The sequence below is a fragment of the Callorhinus ursinus genome, unplaced genomic scaffold (genome assembly GCF_003265705.2).
Source record: "Callorhinus ursinus isolate GAN/ISIS: 27379988/994484 unplaced genomic scaffold, GSC_fseal_2.0 scaffold14, whole genome shotgun sequence".
Taxonomy (NCBI): Eukaryota; Metazoa; Chordata; class Mammalia; order Carnivora; family Otariidae; genus Callorhinus; species Callorhinus ursinus.
In genome coordinates, this window is record NW_027397076.1 from 45,694,315 (window position 1) to 45,714,823 (window position 20,509).

Consider the following 20,509-nt stretch of genomic DNA (forward strand, 5'->3'; position numbering starts at 1 on the left):
GTGCGCTGGGGTGGGGCGTTGGAAAATGAGCTGAGGAGACTGCGTTGAGGCCCCGGGGCTCTCAAAACTGCGGCCAGCAGCCCGTGAACCTATGTGGCAGATGCAAGCTGTCCTATGAGGGCCTGTCTGAGCCCGAGCTAGGGTGAGCTGAAGCAATGTGCGTGTGGCTCTGGGCACAAGTGTGACACAACATCCCAGGCCCAAAAGTCCTGAGCTAACAAAATGAATAAATTAGGAAGTGATTTTTCACTTAGCCAAAGTGTTCCTCTCAAGTTTACATAGCAGCTCCCCTGGTATAGGGAACCCCAATCTTTTCCTGATGAGTTACTTTTGATTTCCCCAAAGTCTTATGATTGCTGACTGCTGAGGTTCAATGAGCAGGACTGGGGGTGGGGTGGGGAGCAGTAACTGGGCGTCAGCCAGATTCACTGGGTAGAGAGCTCTGTCCTGGGGGCCCAAGTGCAGGTTTGGGAATTCCTGACACCCAGCAGGAAAAGGGCAGAACTCAGGAGCTCAGAGGCAGATGGAAATCGAGGAGACAATGTAGTGTTGTCCTGCCCAAGCAGCTCAGAGGGAAAAACTGGGTTCAGGTCCCAAAACATATTCTTCACAGGACAAGTAAAGCAAGCAGCTTTGGTGACCGTGAGGGCTGTGCAGGACCTCTATGGGCACCCAGGTGCTGGCAGAGCTGCTCTATTCAAGGCCTCAGGCCTCTCCTGGGCTGTGTCCCGTGTGCAGCTCCGGAGCTCAGAGCCAACGGCAGAGAGACTCCGAGTTTTCCCAAGGGTTGGCAAGGACGGCCCACGCTGCCTAACCCATCCATCCTCCTGCCTCTTTCCGGCTCAGCCAAGAAGGGGGTCACACAGGGGTCAATCTGTCTATCCCTTCATCTCCATGCCAACCGGCCCAGCCAGCCAGTCAGCAGGGAACTCTCCATGCTGACAGGGCGCTGAGAAGGCGATGCACAGGCCTCACGTGGCTTCCTTTCCCAGGTGGGTGTCCCTCGGGAGTCCCATCTGCACAGCCCTCACTTTGGGGGCACTTACCGTCCTTCAGGATGGTCTCCCGCTCGGTGCCGTCGATCTTCTGGCGGCCAATGAGGTAGCTGGTGGTGTCGGCAAAGTAGATGAAGCCAGTCTCAGCATGGAAGTCCAAGGCCCGGGGGTTCATGAGGTTCTCGATAGGGATCATGTGTTCGTCCGGGACCTTGGCCCCCATATCCATGCCCCGGATAATGCCTGGCCGGCCCTTGCCATACACAAGGAACAGCTCGTGTTCTGGTTCTAGGGCAGGCAAAAGGAGGGGCACAAAGTCAGGCACGTGTGCGCGCGCGCGCACACACACACACACACACACACACACACACACACACACACACTACCACCCTGCCTCCAGGGCCACGGCCCAAGAGGTTGCAATGCCCCAGCTCTCCTGGGTCAGGGGATATGGGTATGGCAGGAGGTTGGGGTCACATGGACAGATCCATAAACATGTAAAGGCCAGGGACAGCACCCTGGGGGGGGGGTCTGCCTATGCCACTCTAAGGGTAGGAGATGGGGCAAGAGTAGCAAGTAGCAGGTTTTCAGTTAGGTGCTCACTGCTCAGTGGTAAAATGCTGGATTCTGATCACGCTGGATCACTTCTACTGCTATCATCCTTATCTAAGCCACATCACCCCTTGCTTACACCACAGAAGGAACCTCCTGCCACTCCCCTGCTGTCCATCCTCTACCCAGTGGCCAGCCAGCATGATCTTTTGACAAATGTGAAGCACATCACGTCACTTCTCTACTGGAAAGTCACCAAGAGCTCCTCGTCCCATTTCGAATCCCATCCAACCTCTCCTTCCTGTCTCCCCTCATTCATGTTGTGCCCTTCTCAGCCTTGAAGCCTGGCACTGTTGATCCCCTCTGCCTTCAGGTGGTCACATGACTCGACTCCTCCCTTCATAGAGAACTTGGCTCAAATCCCTGCTCCACAGAGAACCCTCCCTGATCACTCCACCCCAGCTGGGGCCCTCACTGCCATCAGCAGGCCTGTGCTCCACTCTGTTTTCTTCCTAACACCAGGTACCACCCGGAGTTACTTTTACTCGTCTGTCTCCCCTGCCAGACTATAAACTCCGTAAGGCAGAGACGACATCTATCTTGTCATTGCCGAATCCTCATGGCCAGGACAGCACCAGACACATAGCCCGTGCTTATGAGGTATTTGTTGAGTGAATGAATGAATGAATGCATTGAATGGGCCAGTTGACAGACTTCTATGGAGCCCGAGGAGGGTAATGGGAAAAGCCTTGCTCTTGGATGTGGGTTCAAATTCCGTCTCAGCCCCCCACTAGAGGCGAAATGGGTAAATCCCTTCATTTCTCTGCATCTCAGACAGAAACGGCCAGGCTGTGGGGAGGCAGACAAGGACATGTCCCACCCCATCCCAGCAGGCACACACACCCCCCCCCCCTGCCCCGCCGCGGTCACTCACTCTTGCATGACTTCCCATCACTGCCCAGGCTGAAGCCGGAGCGGCAGCGGCAGGTCCGTGCCTTGTGGCTGTTGGCTAGCAGGCAGATGTCGGAGCAGCCGCCTGGCTTCCCGAACTGGTCATTCTCACAGGCGTGGCTCCTCACTGCAGGCAGGGGAGAGTAGTCAGGCCCCTCCAGAGCCCCCATGCCCAGGCCTTGAGAAGGCTTCCTGAGGTCTGACCACACTCCTTCCTGCTGTGGTCTTTAAGCCTGTTGTCCCATTTGAAGCTTTAGAAACCACAGGACTGGGATTTCTCTGCCTTCAGACTTGCAGGTGGCCGTTTCTGTGGCCAGGGGAGAGAGTCACACCACTGCCTGTGGTCAGGTGCTTCTACTCTGAAGCAGCCAGGGAACTGGGAGGAGCAACATATGTCCTGAGCAGAACTGGGTGCAGGGGCTCCATGGAGGTGGGATCTAGAGGCTGAGGGGCAGGAAGGGGCTGGCAGGGGAAGCTGGGGGGCCAGGGGAGCTAGTCCGGGATGGATTGCTATAAGAAGCAGTCATGATATGAGAGAACCGGGCACTCCCACAGGAGGGTCCATGCAGGGGCTGCGGGGCCCCACTCACCTCGGGGCTGACGCCGCTGGTGGTAGATATGGAGGGCACCTCCTTTGTCCACACGGGTGACGACCTGGTAGTCAGTGCTGTTGAATCGATTCACTCGGATCACGCTTGTCTTCTGCTGGGCATTGGCATTGTCCGAGTTGGTGGCATAGAGATAATTCTCAAACACGGTCAGGCCATACAGATGCTCAATCTGAGACGGGCGGGTACGAATGGTCAGCATGAGAGGAGAAGGGAATTCTCCCTCTGTCCTGGAGAGCCCCTCGGCTTCCCATCCAAATTTCATTATTTGCACTCCCCACTTCATTCCACAGCTGTCTAACGCCACGATTTACTCCTGTCTCCTCTGGCTCTTGAGATCTTTGCTTGTCAAAATCCCAAACATCCTTCACAGAGTATCTCTCTGAAGAGCTTCTGGGATCTTCTAACCAGACACAGGCTCTCCTTTCACGCTCCACCTCTCTGGCTATTATCCACCGACTGGTGATTTATGGACTCACCCCGTCCACTCTGCTCAAACCCCTTGAGGGCAGGAACCACATCCCCCACAGGCTCAGGCATACAGTGGATGATGGAACTATTTTGGACTGAATTGGAGTTGGGCCCTAAACTCTGTCTGCAGGAGGACATTCTTAGCCCAACTCTAGCCACCAGCTTTGGGAAGACCGAGAGGACAGACCTGCCCCAAGCAAGCCTGGTAACAGCCCTTGCTACCCACACACCTCATCCAAGGTGACTGACTGTTCCAGCTTGTCCAAGACAAAGGGATTTGCTGGTTTGTGGCACGTCCAGGGCTAACAGGGATGGTTGGTCACCTCAATGATCCCAGAATGGAGGTGCCATCTCTGAGTTGGAAGGGCTTCTAGACTTGGTCCCAGTGCTATTTCCCAGCTGTGTAACTTCAGGCAAATCTCTTAACCTCTTTGAACCCTGCTTTTTCTAATGCCAAAAGGGAACGGAGACACCTGCCTGCTTATCTCCCCGGGGTTGTTGTAAGGATCAAGTGAGAAGAGGGAAGTAAAAGATGTCTCTAAAATGACCTGTTTCCACCAGAGTAGAAGCCATATCCACTCCCTTCCTTGAGGGGCTCATGTCTACCCCGCTTCCCACCAGAAGGCAAACGTGCTCCCATGTTGTCCTCCCTCTCACTGGGAGGCCTAGCGAATGGCTGCCCTGCAAAAGCTCTCCCCTCACCAAAATGCCCTGGATGATGGTCTGCCGGCCCTTGCCCTCGTAGTCCACCACCTCAATGTAGTCCAGGTAGGCATCAGCCCAGTAGACGAGGCGGCTGACCAGGTCCAGCGTGATGCCGTGAGGAAACACGATCTTGCTATCAACCAGCTTGGTGCGGTTCTGCCCATCCATGTCACAGCGCTCCACCTTTGGGATCTGCCCATAGTCAGTGAAGAACACCTTCCTGTGGGCAGAGGGCATGTTAATTGGGCTCTGGACATCGGGCACTCTCCCTTCCACCACAGCCTCGGCCCACGCCTCTTACCCCATGGCAGGGTCCAATGCAATGCCCTTGGGGTTGTAGAGCTCCAGGTCCAGCAAAGTGACACACGTGTCCCCGTTTCGGTTGCAGACAAAGATCCTATCATCGATGTCATCCACAAAGTAGAAGTTGCCCGTCAGCCAGTCGATGGCCATCTGTTCCACGTCTGGAAAATGTGAATGAAAGAGCTATGGGGGGAGGTCCTCCTACGGACATGCCCACCCTTGTTGGTGCAGAACCCACCCCTGGAAGCCCACCTCCTCTGGGGCGACCTCCTTCACCATGGAGGCTCTAGCTCTCCCTCCTCTCTGAGCTCCTATGGGAGTTCTTGGCAAGGGCACATTTTGCCTTGTACGCTTTGCCATCTTTCCTAGCTGGTTTCTATCTGGTTTCTCCAAAGACAAGCGTCTGAGAAACCTATCTGGTTTCTCTAAAGACAAGTGTCCGAGTGCCCTCCCACAGAGTCCTGCTCCACACACCGAGCTCAGGGCCGCACACAGGAGGCACTGGGTCCGTGTTGGCTGATTAGTTCATGGACAAGCTTCCCCAGCTCTAGCCCTTCCCCTAGCGGGACCATCTTCTTGGGGTACCAAAAGGCAGTGAGGACAGGTCCCCAAGTTCATTCCGCTATTTTTACATATGCTTTTGCTTGAGATACCAGCACTCAGGCTAACTAAAACATCACGCACATTTGATGTTGGCTGAATTTTCATTGTTCTATGGTAAGTCAAGTTATCTCATGCCAGCCAGGGCACTAACCAGACATGTACATGTTGTGTGACTCTTAAAAATGGAAAAGCAGGGCACACCATTAATAAATACAATCTGAGAGAAAAGTATGTCAAAATATGGCACCCACAGAAATGGAAAAGGGAAGGTCCATGGTATCAAAAGATTGGAACCAGTGACATAGGCCAAACTTCCTCTACTCACCCCCGTTCCCGTTTCTTCAATGTCCCTATTGCTCAATTTCCTACCCTACGGTGGGAAGGAGCAGAGAATAACATACAGGGCTGAAGGACAGAGAACATAGGAGGAGGGCCATAAAAGGACTCTGAAAGTAAACCGAGGCACGGTTCACAAAGAAGGGGAGCTTCAGAAAGGTGAAGACGAGAGGAGGATGGAGACCAGGCGCCCACACTCAGTAGGAACTCTGAGTACCAGGACCCCTGCGGGCCTCCTCGGGCTCCTCCTCTCCAAGACCCACTGGCTCCCATCCACTCACTGCCCCCTCCAACTACCACCACCAGAGGGAACACCTCTTGCAAACTGGGAATCTCCTAAGACAGTGACTCCTCGGGACCCCTGCCTTGCACTCCACCTCCACCAATTGCCCCAACAGGTAAAGAGATCTGGGGACCACCTGCCTTTGGCTGCAACTTACTCCCACACACTACCCCCACTCAAACCCAGTAGGGATTATTCCGCCCCCACAGAGCTGTGGGTATAATAACTAGACACTCTGCTCAACCCCCTTTTAATCCTCCCCGCCCCCCACAGGGATTCAGGGGTTGTTTTCTAACAGTGGGTGGGGGTGGGGGCAAAGGGAACAGGAACGTGGTTCCCAAGGAAATTGGCTAGGCCCTGACACTGACTCAGAGTCACAGGACTTAGGCCGCGGAGGAAGAGGAAGAGCAAGAGCCAATTCGGGGCTCTCATCAAACTGGTTTCCTCTTCAGGTCCTCCCAGGCCCCCCGCGCCCCTGTTAAGCCTCACTTCAAGGTGACCAGAGAAGGAGGTCACGGAGTAGAGGCACTGCCCCTGTGGTTGCTGACGCAGCCCCAAGCCCAAGCACTGTCTCCTCCGGGCTCCTAGTACTGGCTCATCCTGCAGATAGGGGAAGAAAGAGGCAGAGCAGCCTGGGAAGTGCGGGTCCCAGGCCACAGAGGAAGAGGGCCCGGGGCTGGGGTAAGGCAATCACACTGCCCCCCACACTGTGACCACAGAGAAAACAGATCAAAACGAATGCCACTAGGCGGCCTCTGGAGGAAACCCAAAGTCCCTAAGGTGGCTGGGGGGAGACCTGCTGCAGTACCGGGCAGCTAGCCAGCAAGTAGGTTGGAAGGCAAATGGGGCCGCGCGTCCTTTACTTGGTGGGCACGGTGGGGTGGGGGGGGCTGATGGCATGCAAGGGAACTTCACTGGAAGCCATTTTCCCAGCACCAGCTGGTGCAGCTGCATCCTTCTCTCTAACTTCCTGAGGCTTCCCTGAGTCACTGCCCAGCTCAGGGCTAGCAACACCCTGGTGCTGCTCCCCATCCACCCTTCCCTCAGCAAGAAGGAAGGAGGAAGAAATATGAAGAGATCGAATGCCCCCCCATCGCAGGTGCAGCTCCACAATCGCCCCCCTGTGCCTCCCAGGACATGGCCGACCTTTGAGACTCCCTCCTGGCCTGGCTTCCCTGCCAATTCCGGGAGAGCAGGCAGAGGGATCGTCCTTGCTCTAGATTATTTACCCTTGGCCGGTCTCCCCTTCCACCTCCCAAAGGCCAGGCAGGGCCCCACTCAGCAGGCCGGTGAGGAGTTGGCAAGAACGGGCGTCCCCAGACCGGCCTGGCCTCCACTTTGGTATTTTTGCAGCTGGAGACTATTAGTCGCAAGCAAAAATCCTTTGTTATACAACCCCCCTCCACCACATTATTTTCCTCTCTCCTAAAGTCCAGATTCCTCTGCCTGCCCCACCACACAAACTCACACACATGGCCACTCATACCTATCCAAGGCCAGTGTAGACAGATGGGCTCAGATTAGGAGAGGGCACCTTCCCTCCTGGGCTCCCCTATGGGCGGTGTCTGGGCCACTGGCCTGTCTCATGGCATGGGGGGCAAGTTGATCCCTGGGTTTGATGCCAGAAGACCTGAACATTCTGGCCCCACACATTCAGAAGGCAGCGGTCCCCTGTGGCCCAGTCTTCTCAGGGCTGACCCCAGAGCATCCTCCAGAGGGGCTCTGGCCAAGGGCCCCAAATCTTTTTTTTTTTTTTTTTTAGATTTTATTTATTTATTTGACAGAGAGAGACACAGTGAGAGAGGGAACACAAGCAGGGGGAGTGGGAGAGGGAGAAGCAGGCCTCCCGCGGAGCAGGGAGCCCAACGTGGGGCTCGATCCCAGGACCCTGGGATCAGGACCTGAGCCGAAGGCAGACGCTCAACGACTGAGCCACCCAGGCGTCCCCAAGGGCCCCAAATCTTGAAGACAGGGGAATCTCAAGTAAACCTAAGGGGAAGAATGCTATGTGGTGGGAAGGGTCTGGGGTAGTCTGGGAGTCACGTTTTTGGGGATTTGAGCATAGAGGAGGAGGCTAGGAAGCTGGGGGGCGGTGAGACAGTCAGAGGACAGACCACAGCTTGCCAGTGATGTCACAAAAGACTTTCACTTCCAGGCTCCAGAATAGACATGGGGTGTGTGTTTATAACTGATAAGTCCTCCCTGCACTCTCCTTCCACCTCCACCAATGCTCAGCACCCTGCCCTCTACATAACTCCCATTTTTCTCAACTTCAAGAGATATTTCCCTAAACAGTTGCTGCTTTTCCAAAAACAACCCCCCACCCCTGCCCCACCATTCCCAAGAAGGCCCTGGCTTCAGCTGCAGGACTCTAGTCACTCACCCTAAAATAAATCTGGGAGAGGAAGGGGGCCTCTGTGCCCAGAGGAAATATCCCCCAATGCATCCATATACGCAAAGATTGCAGGACAGGGCATGAGGTCTCTGGATGAGGAAGGATGAGCAAGGGTAAACCCCATTCCCACTTTAACCACATCCCCAATGAACACACTGCATTCTGGTCCTTATTCCAGGAACCTCCCCACCTCTCCCATCACTCTGCTCTGCCCTGGGCCCAGTCAGGCTCCAGGCACTGACAGCGGGTTTGAATCCTGGTTCTACTACCTTCCAACTGTGGGACTATGGGAAAGTTACTTTATGTCTGAGTCTCAGTTTGCTCATCTGTAAATGTGACTACAGGAAAGTTACTTAATGTCTGAGTCTCAGTTTGCTCATCTGTAAATGGGACTATGGAAAACTTACTTAATGTCTGAGTCTCAGTTTGCTCATCTGTAAATGGGACTATGGAAAAGTTTACTTAATGTCTGAGTCTCAGTTTGCTCAACTGTAAAATGGTATGGTACCTTAACAGCATTTAGCACAGGGCTCCAGACACTGAGAGTGGGTATGAATCCTGGTTCTATCACCTTCCAACCGTGGAACTATGGGAAAGTTACTTAATGTCTGAGTCTCAGTTTGCTCATCTGCAAAATGGTATGGTACATCCACAGCACTTAGCACAGGGCCCGGCACATAATTAACACTCCACAAATGGGAGCTGCTGTTCGTGCCATCGTCCCCCCCTCACCTTGACCCCATTCTTCCCTACCTTCTCCAACAAGTTACCGTCTGTGCCTTCAGCTAGAGCCCCGTGGCCTCCTGACTACAGGTGGGCCCTCCAGGTGGGCAGTTTGGGGCTAATACCTACTATTCTTCAAGACTCAGCTCAGGGCCCCAGAAGAAAGCTTTCTGTATTTCAGACTCCCGTAAGCCCCAGTCACTCCTTTTATCACAGCCTGTTTACCTGACTACAAATACTGTGAGGGCAGGGTGCTATCTTTCATCTCTGTCCCCAGTGTCTGACACACATATACTGATTCATTCAACAAATATTTGTTGAGCACTGAGTCCTCACTCTGTTGTCCTAGCGCTGGGACATCACTTTTTCCCTTCCCTTCGACTGCCAGGATCTTCCTTCTCTGGCCCCAAGACGGTGGGAGAACATATCTGTCTGGTAATCCTCCTGCTTCTTAGAGTCACTCAGGGCTCTTGCCCTGAGGGCTGGTGGGGAGAGGGAGGCCCAGGGGAGATGATCGGGAGTCTGGGGGCTTTGCAAGTAGGTAAGAGACAGCCAGGCAGGCCTGGCAGAAGCTCTGCCAAATGGCACGTCCTCATGCCCCTGTTTCCTGACTTCAGTACCTCTTGCTCCCAGCGAGGCCAGGGCTCAGCTGCAGCACATCGCCTCTGTGTCCTGGGCTCCCTTCCTGCCCTGCTTGTACTTCTGGCCTGGGGTGTATGCCCCGCTTCTTCCCTTGCCTGGCCCAGGCCCACAAAGGCGGTCAGTCCTGGACCGGGGGATGAGAGGCCCAGATTCTGCAGCTCTGATTCAGAATCAGAACCAGGGTCTTCCCACTATTGAGAAATCCTTGCCGGGCTCTAAAATGCATCTCTCTTGCTTAAGTTACTTCCTGTGGCTTGAAAACAGGGAGGGGGGCTGTGTTGGGAGCAGGCTGGGTGGAGAGGCAGCTTCAAGGAGACAGCGGGGGAGGAGAGGCCAGGCTGGAGCTGAGCCGGGAGACGTGGGGCTGGCTCGGCCAGGGAGAGGAGAGAAGGGCTGTGAAATGATTCGGAAACTCAGGATGGGAGTGGGAGCGGGGAGCAAAAGCACCAGGGCATGGGTGGCCCAAGGCCAAAGGTTGTGCTGGCAAGAGCCCCCCAGGATTCTGACACCCTGAGGGTGAGGAAGGCCAAGGGAGAGGGTGGGGAGTGGTGGCTGGCTTTCATACATAAAATCTGGAAGGGTTCCATATGTATAGGGTGGGAGGCAGAGAGGGCCCAGGCCGCCCAGTTCAGTGGGAAGTCGGATCCCTTTCCAGCCAGGGAGGTCAGTTCATCGCAGACTCAGGGGGGCTACTTTCTGCCCCCCTCTCTGCCTTCCCTCTAGACACATCACTACCCATTTCCTGTTGTGATTTTAAGCACACACATACACACATACACACAGGCACACAAGGAGGGAGGGAGGGATACGAGAAACTGGCCAGCTGGACTTAGGGACTCATTTCGCAACCTTGCTGCTTGCAGTGTAGGGGGCCTTTTCTGCCTCCTCACTCCTTTCCCCATGTGGCATGGTACAAGGAAGAAACCCCAGAACCCTGGAGGGCCCTTCCAGAGCATCCCCGCATACACAGTCCAAAACTAAGTGACTTCAGCAAAACTTATTTCCTTTCAAAAGGCCTCTATGTGCAGCGTCAGAACCTTCTTTCCCCACACACACCCCTTCCCAGGGCTCCATTCCTGCATGCTGCCCTCACTCTTTCTAGGGTGAAAACATCCTCAAAGCCAGGGGAAGACAAGTCAGAGGAGCACAGCTAAAGCAATGCAGGGCTGGGAGTGGGGGGCTGGGGGGGGGTGGGTCAGTACATCTGACCTCCAGTCCCGCCTAGGGGCAGCCCTGCAGGGGGCTGGGCGGAGCCTAAGCTTCCCTGAGCCGGGTCAGAGGTGGGCGGTCAGAGGTGAGAGGCAGAGGGGGCAGGGCAGGCCTGGCTGTGGCACTACCAGACCCACAGCCCCCTCTGGGTCTTAGTTTCTACGACTTCAGTCTTTTGCGTATCACTTTCAAAATGCTTGCCATGGTTATGTACATTTATGTACATATGTATCATTTACCTACGCTTTCTGTAAGTCAACTCATGTTTCTTATTTTTCTGCAACCTAAGCAATCTATGAAATCATAGATTTGATGTGCTAGTTATAGGAGTTTCCTAATGGGTATTACACAAAAACTATAACAATAAAAAAAAATGCACATCCACGTACCACTTAAAATCAAGGCATCCCTGCTTTGGGAAAGGCAGTATCAAAAACTGAGGGGTCAGGGGCGCCTGGGTGGCTCAGTTGTTATGCGTCTGCCTTTGGCTTGGGTCAGGATCCCAGGAGCCCCACATCGGGCTCCCTGCTCAGTTGGGAGCCTGTTTCTCCCTCTCCCACTCCCCCTGCTTATGTTTTCTCTCTTGCTGTGTCTCTGTCAAATAAATAAAATCTTTAAAAAACACAAAACAAAACTGAGGGGTCAGCCTCAGTCCTCCCTAAGGGTCTTCTGGCTCACTACCATGTTCTCCAGTCACAGAATCAGAATCCACAGAGACCTCCCCATGCTGCTGGGACAGTGGCAGAGGGGAGGATGGGCCCTGGGATTACATCCCAGGAGGGAGGGGAAGTGGTGAGGACTCAGCCCCAAGTCCCCCCAGTCCAGGCCAGTGAAAGTCACAGACAGAGGAAGAAGTGTTGGCAGCCGGGGCTCAGTTAAGGGAGTAAAATGCATGTGTGCGTGCGCGCGCGCGCACACACACAAACACACACACACACACACTTTCCAGATCATGTGAGGAAGTTGGTCAGAGAGTGTCCCCCAACTTTTGAGTAGAAACAGAGGGAAGGAGCTGGGATCAAGACAGGAAAAAGCAGGAGCTTCGATCCCAAGCTGGCTCCACAGAGCCTCTCCTGGAAGCTGCACCGACCACTGAGCATGGCAGGGTCTTGGAGGGGCCCTCTGAGGGCTCTCAGGACTCCGAGCAGGTCTGGCACACACATGCCCTAGGACCCATGTGAAACAGGCTCACTTCCTGGCCTCCTTCCTTTTTTCTATTCTATTTCTGTTACCAGAGTTTTCTCTGGGGCAGGCTCCCCCTTCTTCCCACACCAGCAAGCAGGCTGGCTCTCTCTGCCTCTTGGCCTCTGGGCTCCAGCACCTCTCAATTGTCAGACTCCTCCCTCCTGCATGGGGCTCCCTCCCAGGGGTGCAATGGAGGTCACAGTCATAGCCAGGAATGGGATGATTGCAGGGAGGGCTCCCCTAGGGGGCAGAGAGAAAGCAGGAGAAAGCAGCAACCTTTCTTCTTCATCCCCCTTGGGGAGCTAATTACAGGCCAGCAGCCCACTGCACAGGTGAGTGCCTGGGACCAGCCACCCGCACACCAGGACAGGCCACTCAGCTTCTCCTGAGAAGGGGTGGAGCTAGGGATGGGGGAGGGTGCTGGGGAGAGGGAGAGACACTTCGGACATCCTCATCGCAGGGCCCATAATTAGTCTGTGGGATGAGAGCAAAACAACTATCCTCAGGGTGACAGCCAGACATTCAGGCGGCATGGGGGGTGGGGTGGGGGCTGGGAGGAGGCACAGAGGCTGGGGCAATGGGAACCCACTCGTCCGCCCCACTAGCATTTCTCCCAGGAACCTTGGTCTGTTCCTGCCTCCTGGACTCTGCCACAGAGGGGCCCAATGAATCTAACAGACTGGGAGGCAAGGCTCTGTTTGCCAAGGGAGGGGTACCCGCCTGAGCTTATTTCCTGCTTCTCCTTTGGAGGAAGGCAGGAGACAGGGCCAGGCCAGAGCAAAAGCCAAGAAGTTTCCCATCAGGGCGCCCTCGCCAGCCGCCTACCCACGAGCCCATCGTCTGGCCCCGAGGCAGGGCCAGGGAGGGAGCTGCCAGAGCTGTTTGTCCAGACAGGCCTGTTGGGTGGGGCCGTCAACAAGGAGCAGGGAGAGGGCAGCTGTCTCAGGGGTCTCGCCCTATGCTACCCTCTCTGCCACTGGGTTCCCTGATCTGCCCACCCCTCGAGAGGTCAGCCAACCAAGTGTGGCAGCCCCCAGCCCAGCATTCCAAGGAAGACATGTCGGATCGCAAGTGAGCCCTGGTGACCAAGAGACCAGAAACACCACTGGGATGCTCTGGAGGACCTGGAGCCGAGGTGCGGACGAGCTGACGAGGCCACAGAGGGAAAGGGCTCTCGGGGAACCCCTGCTAGTACAGAACTAAGCCCATGTGTCCTCCTGGGATCTGTCTTCTGTGGTGATCATCATACGGGGATGCAACAAAGAATGAAGATCTCCCAGCAGGCCCAAGGTTCACAATCCTAAACCTTATGGGTTGCCTCTTGCTTTCACTTCAATTGATCTGCTCTGGACAGGCAAGCTCAAACCCATGATGCAGATTAGGAAATCAAAGCAGGCACAGGGAATTCTGATTTACTCAAGGTCACAGATCAAATTATCCTCCCTCCCGGGGGTCAGATCAACCAAGGCCAGATCTTCCCCCTCATCTCTGCAGTGTGCTTCCTGGAAATGTGATGGTGCCAGATGTTTGTTTGTTTATGTAACAGCATCTGAGATGAGCAGGGTTGCCTCTGGCAGTGGATCTGTGCCCTGGCCCCATCCCTAGGTATTTCCCTTCTTCCACCCCTAAGACAGCAAAGTACAGCCCAGGGAAGGAGTTTGAATGGAAACATCCCAGAGGTCTTAAAATGTTCCTGTGGCCCCAGTGCTCTCTGCTCCTCCTCTAGTCTCACTCACTGTCACAAAGCCCCCCACACAGCCTTAGGACCCCCACACTCACCCTGCAGCCATGGGTCCGTTCTGATGATGTCCCCAAGGAAAACGACAGAACATGGAGATAGACCCAGCCAGACCCTGGCATCTTTGCCCTCAGCCACAACCTAGCAAGGCTCCGCCTGGGCTCCAGGCCTTTTCTTTCCCTTGCCCTGCCTCCTGCTACATGGGAAAGCCCCTCTGCGGTCGAATCAACACTCTTCTCTCTGAGAAGGGACAGTCCCCGGTCTCTGGAGATTGACCATTCATTGCCCCCTTAGCATTTTTCCTTGGCCCTGGCCCAAAAATCAGAAGCCATCTAGAGACCAAGCTCAGAGAGAGGGAAGGAAGCAGAGCCATCAGTCTGCCCCTGCCCCCCAACAGGGGTCATCTTGTGCAGCCCCCTGCTTTGGCCTCAGTCAAGGGCTTCTTATTTAGACTCCTGCCCCAGACAGGGGTCATCCTGTCTAACCCTCTGCCTCTGTCCTAGGCAGGCTCCAGCTTGCTCCATCTTCCCCGCCCTCCCCTGCTCTCCAAGTTAGGAGCAGGCGACTCACGGTGCAGACTGAGGGAGATGTTGATGGTGTGCTCATCCACGAAGCCCTTCAGGCCAGGCATGCGGGCACACTTGAGCTGTGTCTGGGCAGCACTGTCCCCAACATGCACCCAACACACAGTCTCATTGGCGTAGCTGAAGTCCATGGCCGTGGTCTGCCGTGTGCTAGTCGGTGTGATGGTAGACACTTGGGCCCCGCTCAGGTACGTGGCCAGGATGTTCTGGGAGTTGGCAATCAGCAGCACGGGGGGCCGGTCTACTGGCTCTGTAGATGGAGGAGAGAGGGGGCGATATGACAAGGGGCTCTAGGACCTCTCAGGCCGCCCCCCCCAGAGCAACACGGGGACCATCTATCGCTGCGACCTCAGGGGACCCCACCTACCATTCTTGGCCTTGCAGGAGCGGTTGTCTGGCTGCAGCAGGTACCCTTCCACACAGCCACATGTAAAAGAGCCGTCCGTGTTGGTGCATAGCTGGCTGCAAGTGCCGTACACTGAGCATTCGTCAAAGTCTGCCGGGAGAGGGGTAAGAGTGTGGTCATCTCCCGTGTAACGAGGGTAGGAAAGTGGGTGCCCTCAGACCCCACCAGTGGGGCTGTCCATCCTTATGGCTACTTTGGAGGACAGTTTGACAGAATCTATCACAAGGAGAGATGTGCAAACTTCATCCCCTACCAAGTCCAGGCTTGGAATCTGCCCTCGTGAAACCCCCGCATACGTGCACATCATCCGTTCCTTCAGAAAAGATTCCTTGAGGACCTGCTCGATGCCAGGTACCGTCCTAGGCTCTGAGGATGCAGCCGTGAATAAAATATATTCAAATTGCTGCCCTCATGAAATATAAATTCTGACAATAAATGAAATATTGGTATTTCAGTAATAAACAAAACAAAAAAGTAAATTGTATGTTAGAAGGGCTAGTGCAGTGGAAAGTGACTGGTGGGAAAAATATTAAACAGAGATGGGGGTAGAGAACGCAGGCAGTGGATTATGATTTTAGGGATGGCCTCCCTGAGAAAGTGGCATTTGTGCAAAGAGCCGAGGGAGGTAAATTTAAAACAGAAGAGGATGCACTGTTCGTGACAGAGAGAAATTGGAACATCTCACTCACCAATAGGGAGATGGCCAAGTAAACTGTGGTAATAGTCCTACTTCATAGTGGTTTCTAAAAGAACAGGTAGATCTCTACATATTAATACGGAAAAATCTCCAGAACATATTGAGTGGAGAAACTGAAGAAAGGTATGTACCGTGTGATATTTATGTGAAAAGGGCATGCGCACATAAACAATACTTTCAATTAGATTATCCGCGGATCCATGCATTCCAATGCGCAGAGAAAGGCCTAGAGACTGAGGCAGCAAACCGATAACACAGTTGACCTCCGGAGATGGGAAAGGGAGCAGAGCTGAAGAGGACTGGTCAAAGGGGACTTTGGTTTTATCTATAATGCTTTAAGGTTTTTACAAGAAAACTCACATATCCGACCCATGAGATTTTAAGAGGAATTTAGAAATCTGGTGGCAGCAAGTGGTCAGGGCTCACAGTCACGCCTCGGGGCAGGCCTCCTGTCTGTACCTTCCATTTCACTTTCCTCCTACCCGCCGGCCCTACCCCACGCCCGCCCCCCAGCCACGCACGCCCCCCCCCAGGGTGTCCACACGGACACATAAGCACATGCGCTCACATACCTTTGCAGGTCTTGCCGTCTGCCTGCAGCTGAAAGCTGTTGTTGCAGTAGCAGGTGGGCCCGTTGAGTGTGGGGACACAGTGGTGCTGGCAGCCCAGCTGAGAACAGGGTCCTTGGAGCTCTGCGTGGGGGCAGGCAGCACACACTCAGGCCCCCAGACTGCCACCTTCCCCCGCCTCCCGTCAACCCTTGGGAAACCACTTCCAAGGCCCACAGCATCGGAGATGGAAGAGGCTTCAGGAATCATCTAATATATTTTGCAAGTGGGGAAACTGAGACCCAGGGAGGGTACAAGTTGGGCCTAAGGTCCCACAGCCAATTATGGCTTAGAGGCCATATCTGCCTGCTCTGGTAGCTCTGGACTCCCTCTGTCCCCGTGGAGAGGGGTTCTGGCAGTTGTTGGGGTCAACAGGGAGCGAGGACAGTGAGTCTCGGCCCCTTCATTTGCCTCTTATCTGCACGGCCCAGGAACTCCAACGCTGGCTTTGGGGCTGAGGGGGAGGAGTGGGCATGGGGCGGGAGTCTTTCCCCTCAGGATCCCAGCTCTGGTCTGGAAGCACCCGTCTAACCCATCCCTTAAGCCCTGGAGGCCTCAGAGAGAAGGTCCAAGGTCCAGGTGGAAAATGGGAGGAGGAACAAAACTGGTTCCCTCAGGACCTTTCTCTAATCTTCCTCCTGCCACTGACCCACTTCCACAGGGGAGACAGAAGGGAATGAGACAGGAGGGGGAAGAGGTGGGGGAGCAGCTGCCCCCCCAAGACCAGCGACCCAATTAATGGCCTTGCGTGGGGCCAGGCGGCCTGGCCACAAAGACCCCTTTGTCCAGCTGCCTCACACCCCCGCTTCCCCCCCATCTAGAAGAGAGCGTTGCCCGAGATGCTAAGATGTTCAGAGGCGCTAAGCCTGCCAGGAGGAGCTGGGATGGGGGGCCAGTCCCCACTGATTTCTTCTCCTCTCCACCTCCACCCGGGAGCCCAAAGGTGCTGCCTGGCCAGGCTTCCCCCACAAAGCGGGGGAGGGCAGGGGGCGGGGATGATATTGTTTGTTCAGGAAAATCTAGAAAAGAATTTCTCTTCTGGACATGTGGCAGGAGGATAAGGAGGCCCAACTTCTCTAATAGCAGAGAAGGGAGTTCAAACCCTAGGTTCTCAAGGTTCTTTGTTGTCTTCGATGCTGACAAAGAATTCAAAAGGAAGCAAACTTGAACATATACCATGCGATAAGATGTGATGGGCATGGCCATTAAAGTCAGCCCCTAGGCCCAAGCTCTGCATCCCATCCCAGGAGCTCTAGACAAAAACATGCAAACTCGACCCAAGGAAAGGATAAAAATCTTCCACAAACTCCTTGCTCCACGCTCCTTGCCCTTGGTGAACAGGATCCAGATGTGTCTCCTCCCACAGGCAGATGTTTCTGACAAGCGTATTGGCGCAGCACGCCACCCTCACCCAGGGAGCTCAGTAGAAGGGAGAAGGGACTACCATACCCTAGTCCCTTCCTCGCAGGCCCGAGGCTCCGCCTTACGGACAAATCCTCCCCCACTGCTCTCAAATGACCCAGGTTCTCCCTGACCCACAGGGGCCTTCAGGGGAAGAACGGTAGAGCTGGTGACCTGAGCCGTAGAGGGGAAGGGACCTATCCTCCTAAAGTTCCCTCCTCCTCAGCCTGGGTGACCTTCCCATCAAGCCACTTTAGAGTGTCTCAACGATCTGCACTTCCCCAGGGGATGCCCTCAGGGACACTGGCTGGCGGGGAGGAGGGTGAAGCAAACACCACATCCCCACCCCCAGCTTCAATCACAGCATCTGCCCTTCCCTGTTCATACTCAGGTTTCATTTAAGAAACCATTTGAAGAAAGAACCCCACGATGTACAACAACAACAAAGGATGAAAATACTGATCTAGTGCAGGGCTCTCATTTTGTAGGTGGGATCCTGGGGTCCGGAAAGAGGTAGTGACTTGCCCAGGCACACACAGCTGAAGAGAAGTGCCCGGGCCGGGGCCCCAGCTGATCCCCGCAGGGCTGTTGACTAAGCCCCAAGCCCAAAGGCCCACTGCTTTGGGAGCACCGGAGCAGGACAATGCCTCATCCCCACCGGAGGTGTGAGGACAGTCCTCGGGCACTGGGCCTCCAAACCCATCACGTGCCCAGCTGAGAACTCACTGCATCCATCTCCTGGGGCAGGAGAGGTGGAAGAGCCCTTACCTCGGCAGTGAGGCCCCTCGTCTGAACCATCCATGCAGTCCTGGACCCCGTTGCAGAGGCGGGACATGAGAACACACAGCTCGGTGCCCAGGCAATTGTGCTCGTTCGGCTGACATCGCTGGGCCTTACTCTGCGGACCTGGGGGCACACGGAAGGGCTGGCGTGAGCGAGCCGGCTACACTGGCTATCTGGCCAGTTGTCCACCGGGAGAGGGGGTGAGGGATAGAGAGTGGCGTTTCAGACACCTGTACTTCCTCCATCTCAGGAGGCCTCGGGGGCTGCTTCGATTCTCCCACCTAGAGCTCTTTTACACCATTCCCGACGGGAGCCGCACAGCCAGGGGGAGGGGAGAGCTAAGGCCTTCAGCAGAGTCCACTCCCCACGTGCCCGATACCCATGGATCCCAACCCTCCACCATCGTACACTCAGGAGACAGGCCGAGGTTTAGAGGTGAGAGGGTTGGATGAGCCAAGGAAAGCAAGAGTCCTCGGCAGGGAGGCTCACATGTTAAAGAACACCACCTTCCCTTCGCTCCCCAGGGCCCAGAGCCTGGGGCTGAGAGCCAGACCAAGTTTTCTGGAACGGCACTGTCCAACACATAGCAACAGCCATATGTGGCTGTCGCGTACCTGAGATGTGACCAGTTTGAACTGGAAGTATAAATGCACCCTGGCTCTGGAGGACTTACTACTACACACGCACCCACACGCAGAAGAATGCAAAAGATCTCATTACTAATATTCTATGATTAATATACTGAAATAATATGTCAGATACGTTGGGTAAAATAAAGTGAAAATTAACTTCACCTAACTACTTTTAAATTTTCTATTTTTTTAATTTATTTTTATTTTTATTAAGTAGGCTCCCCACCCAGCGCAGAACCCAATGCGGGGGCCCGAACCCACAACCCCAAGACCAAGACCTGAGTCGATATCAGGAGTCGGACGTCCAACTGTTTGAGGCACCCAGGTGCCCCTACTTTTACCTTTTGTAATGTAGCTACTAGAAAATTTCAAAATTGCATATGTGGCTTGCATTATATTTCTATTGGACAGCACCACTCTTAAAATGCCTGACCCCAGAGCAGCCTGCCTGGTTGGAAGGATTTGAGAAGCATCAAAGGTTGGGGCCTACTGATGGTGGGCCAAGGCGAGCAGGGTAGAGCTCCTCAGGGAAGCCTAAGGAAGCCACGCAGACTAGGATGCTGGCGGAGCCCGTGGGCTGAGAGACAGATCACTACCTACTGGCTTCCACAATGGACAGGGTGTGTGAGTGAGAGAGTGTCCGCATGTGAGTGCATCTGTCCACGTGTGCCTGGGGAGGAGTACGCAGTTTGAATCTTGAGTCTTGAGTTTGTATGTGAGTGTCTGGGGCGTCTGTCTGAGGTCGGGCTTCTGCATCCCCGTTTGAGAGTGTTGACTCTGTTGCAGTTAGAATATGTCTGTGCTGACATTTGCCTTAGTCTCGGGGTGGCGGGAGGGGTGGGGGAGGGCCACACGGGTGTCCAGGAGGGGCTGTGTGTATGATGGGCCTGGGAGCGTATATGAGGGGGAACAGTGTGGGGATGTGTATAAGGTGGGGTTTGCATCCAACTAAAGGAAGACCTGGCCCCTCTGCATGGCTTTCATTACCCCAACATCAAGCACGAGGGAGGGTAAAAAAAATGTAGGGCATAAAGGTGGCATCAGTCAAGATGAACCACCCTCACCATAGAAACGCTTGCAGAATATCTCTGGCCCCACCCCTCGAGGGCAGGGTATGGGGGTGAGGCAGAGAGAACTGGAGGCTCCCTTTCTGGCCCTAAAATTACCCCTGATAATTGTGGGTGAGGGTATGGGGAGAGGCCAGGGGATGGAGCTGTGAGAGAGAACAGGGACAGACCTAGGAATGCAGGGTCTCCTAGACCGTGGCCCAGATTAGCCAAGCAGGGAGAGGCTGAAGGTGGAGACCCCAGGACTCAGCCAGCTGCCCAGGACTCTGGGGTCCTGCCAGCAAGTCCTCCACCCCCCACTGGCAGGGTAAAGGCTGGGTGGGGACCTTTCTCCCAGTTTAAACAGCTGCCTCTGATTACACCACTTACTGGGGCAGGGGAAGGCGGGGGTGGCGGGAAACGCACAGGGGTGGGGCTTCTGGTACAGAGACTGAGCAAGAGCCAGTAGCCTTTGGCCTGGGAGCCTGAGGATAGGAAGGCGACCTGGCAAGACCTGGGGGCACTTATCAAGAGTCAGAAGTCTCCGAGATGGGAAGAAGACCGAGCCAGAAGGGCAGGGAAGCCAGGCTCTCTCCTTCCAGCAAAGCTGTCAGCCCAGATAACAAAGTCGCTGACAGGCTTGGGGGTGCAGC

At 54.9% G+C, this 20,509-nt stretch overlaps 1 protein-coding gene and 1 long non-coding RNA gene across 3 annotated transcripts in view; one reads left to right on the top strand and one right to left on the bottom strand.

Moving 5' to 3' along the window:
• LRP1 (LDL receptor related protein 1) overlaps positions 1-20,509 on the bottom strand; it is an 80,554-nt gene that overhangs the window by 50,672 nt on the left and 9,373 nt on the right. The window contains exons 3-11 of the mRNA XM_025882925.2: positions 18,164-18,301; positions 15,959-16,078; positions 14,651-14,779; positions 14,270-14,533; positions 4,584-4,746; positions 4,280-4,502; positions 3,089-3,278; positions 2,482-2,625; positions 1,047-1,283 (exon numbers count right to left, since the gene is read on the bottom strand). Coding sequence (XP_025738710.1) covers positions 1,047-1,283; positions 2,482-2,625; positions 3,089-3,278; positions 4,280-4,502; positions 4,584-4,746; positions 14,270-14,533; positions 14,651-14,779; positions 15,959-16,078; positions 18,164-18,301 — 1,608 coding nt within the window. The remainder of the gene's footprint in view (positions 1-1,046; positions 1,284-2,481; positions 2,626-3,088; positions 3,279-4,279; positions 4,503-4,583; positions 4,747-14,269; positions 14,534-14,650; positions 14,780-15,958; positions 16,079-18,163; positions 18,302-20,509) is intronic.
• On the top strand, positions 10,840-19,174 carry LOC112832307 (uncharacterized). Of its 2 annotated transcripts, none has more exons than XR_012380767.1 (4): positions 10,840-12,293; positions 12,970-14,471; positions 14,668-14,793; positions 19,025-19,174. It is a non-coding gene; the product is annotated as an uncharacterized lncRNA (long non-coding RNA). The 2 variants fall into 2 exon arrangements; XR_012380768.1 differs by lacking the exon at positions 10,840-12,293 and having other exon boundaries at positions 12,509-13,096; positions 14,203-14,471.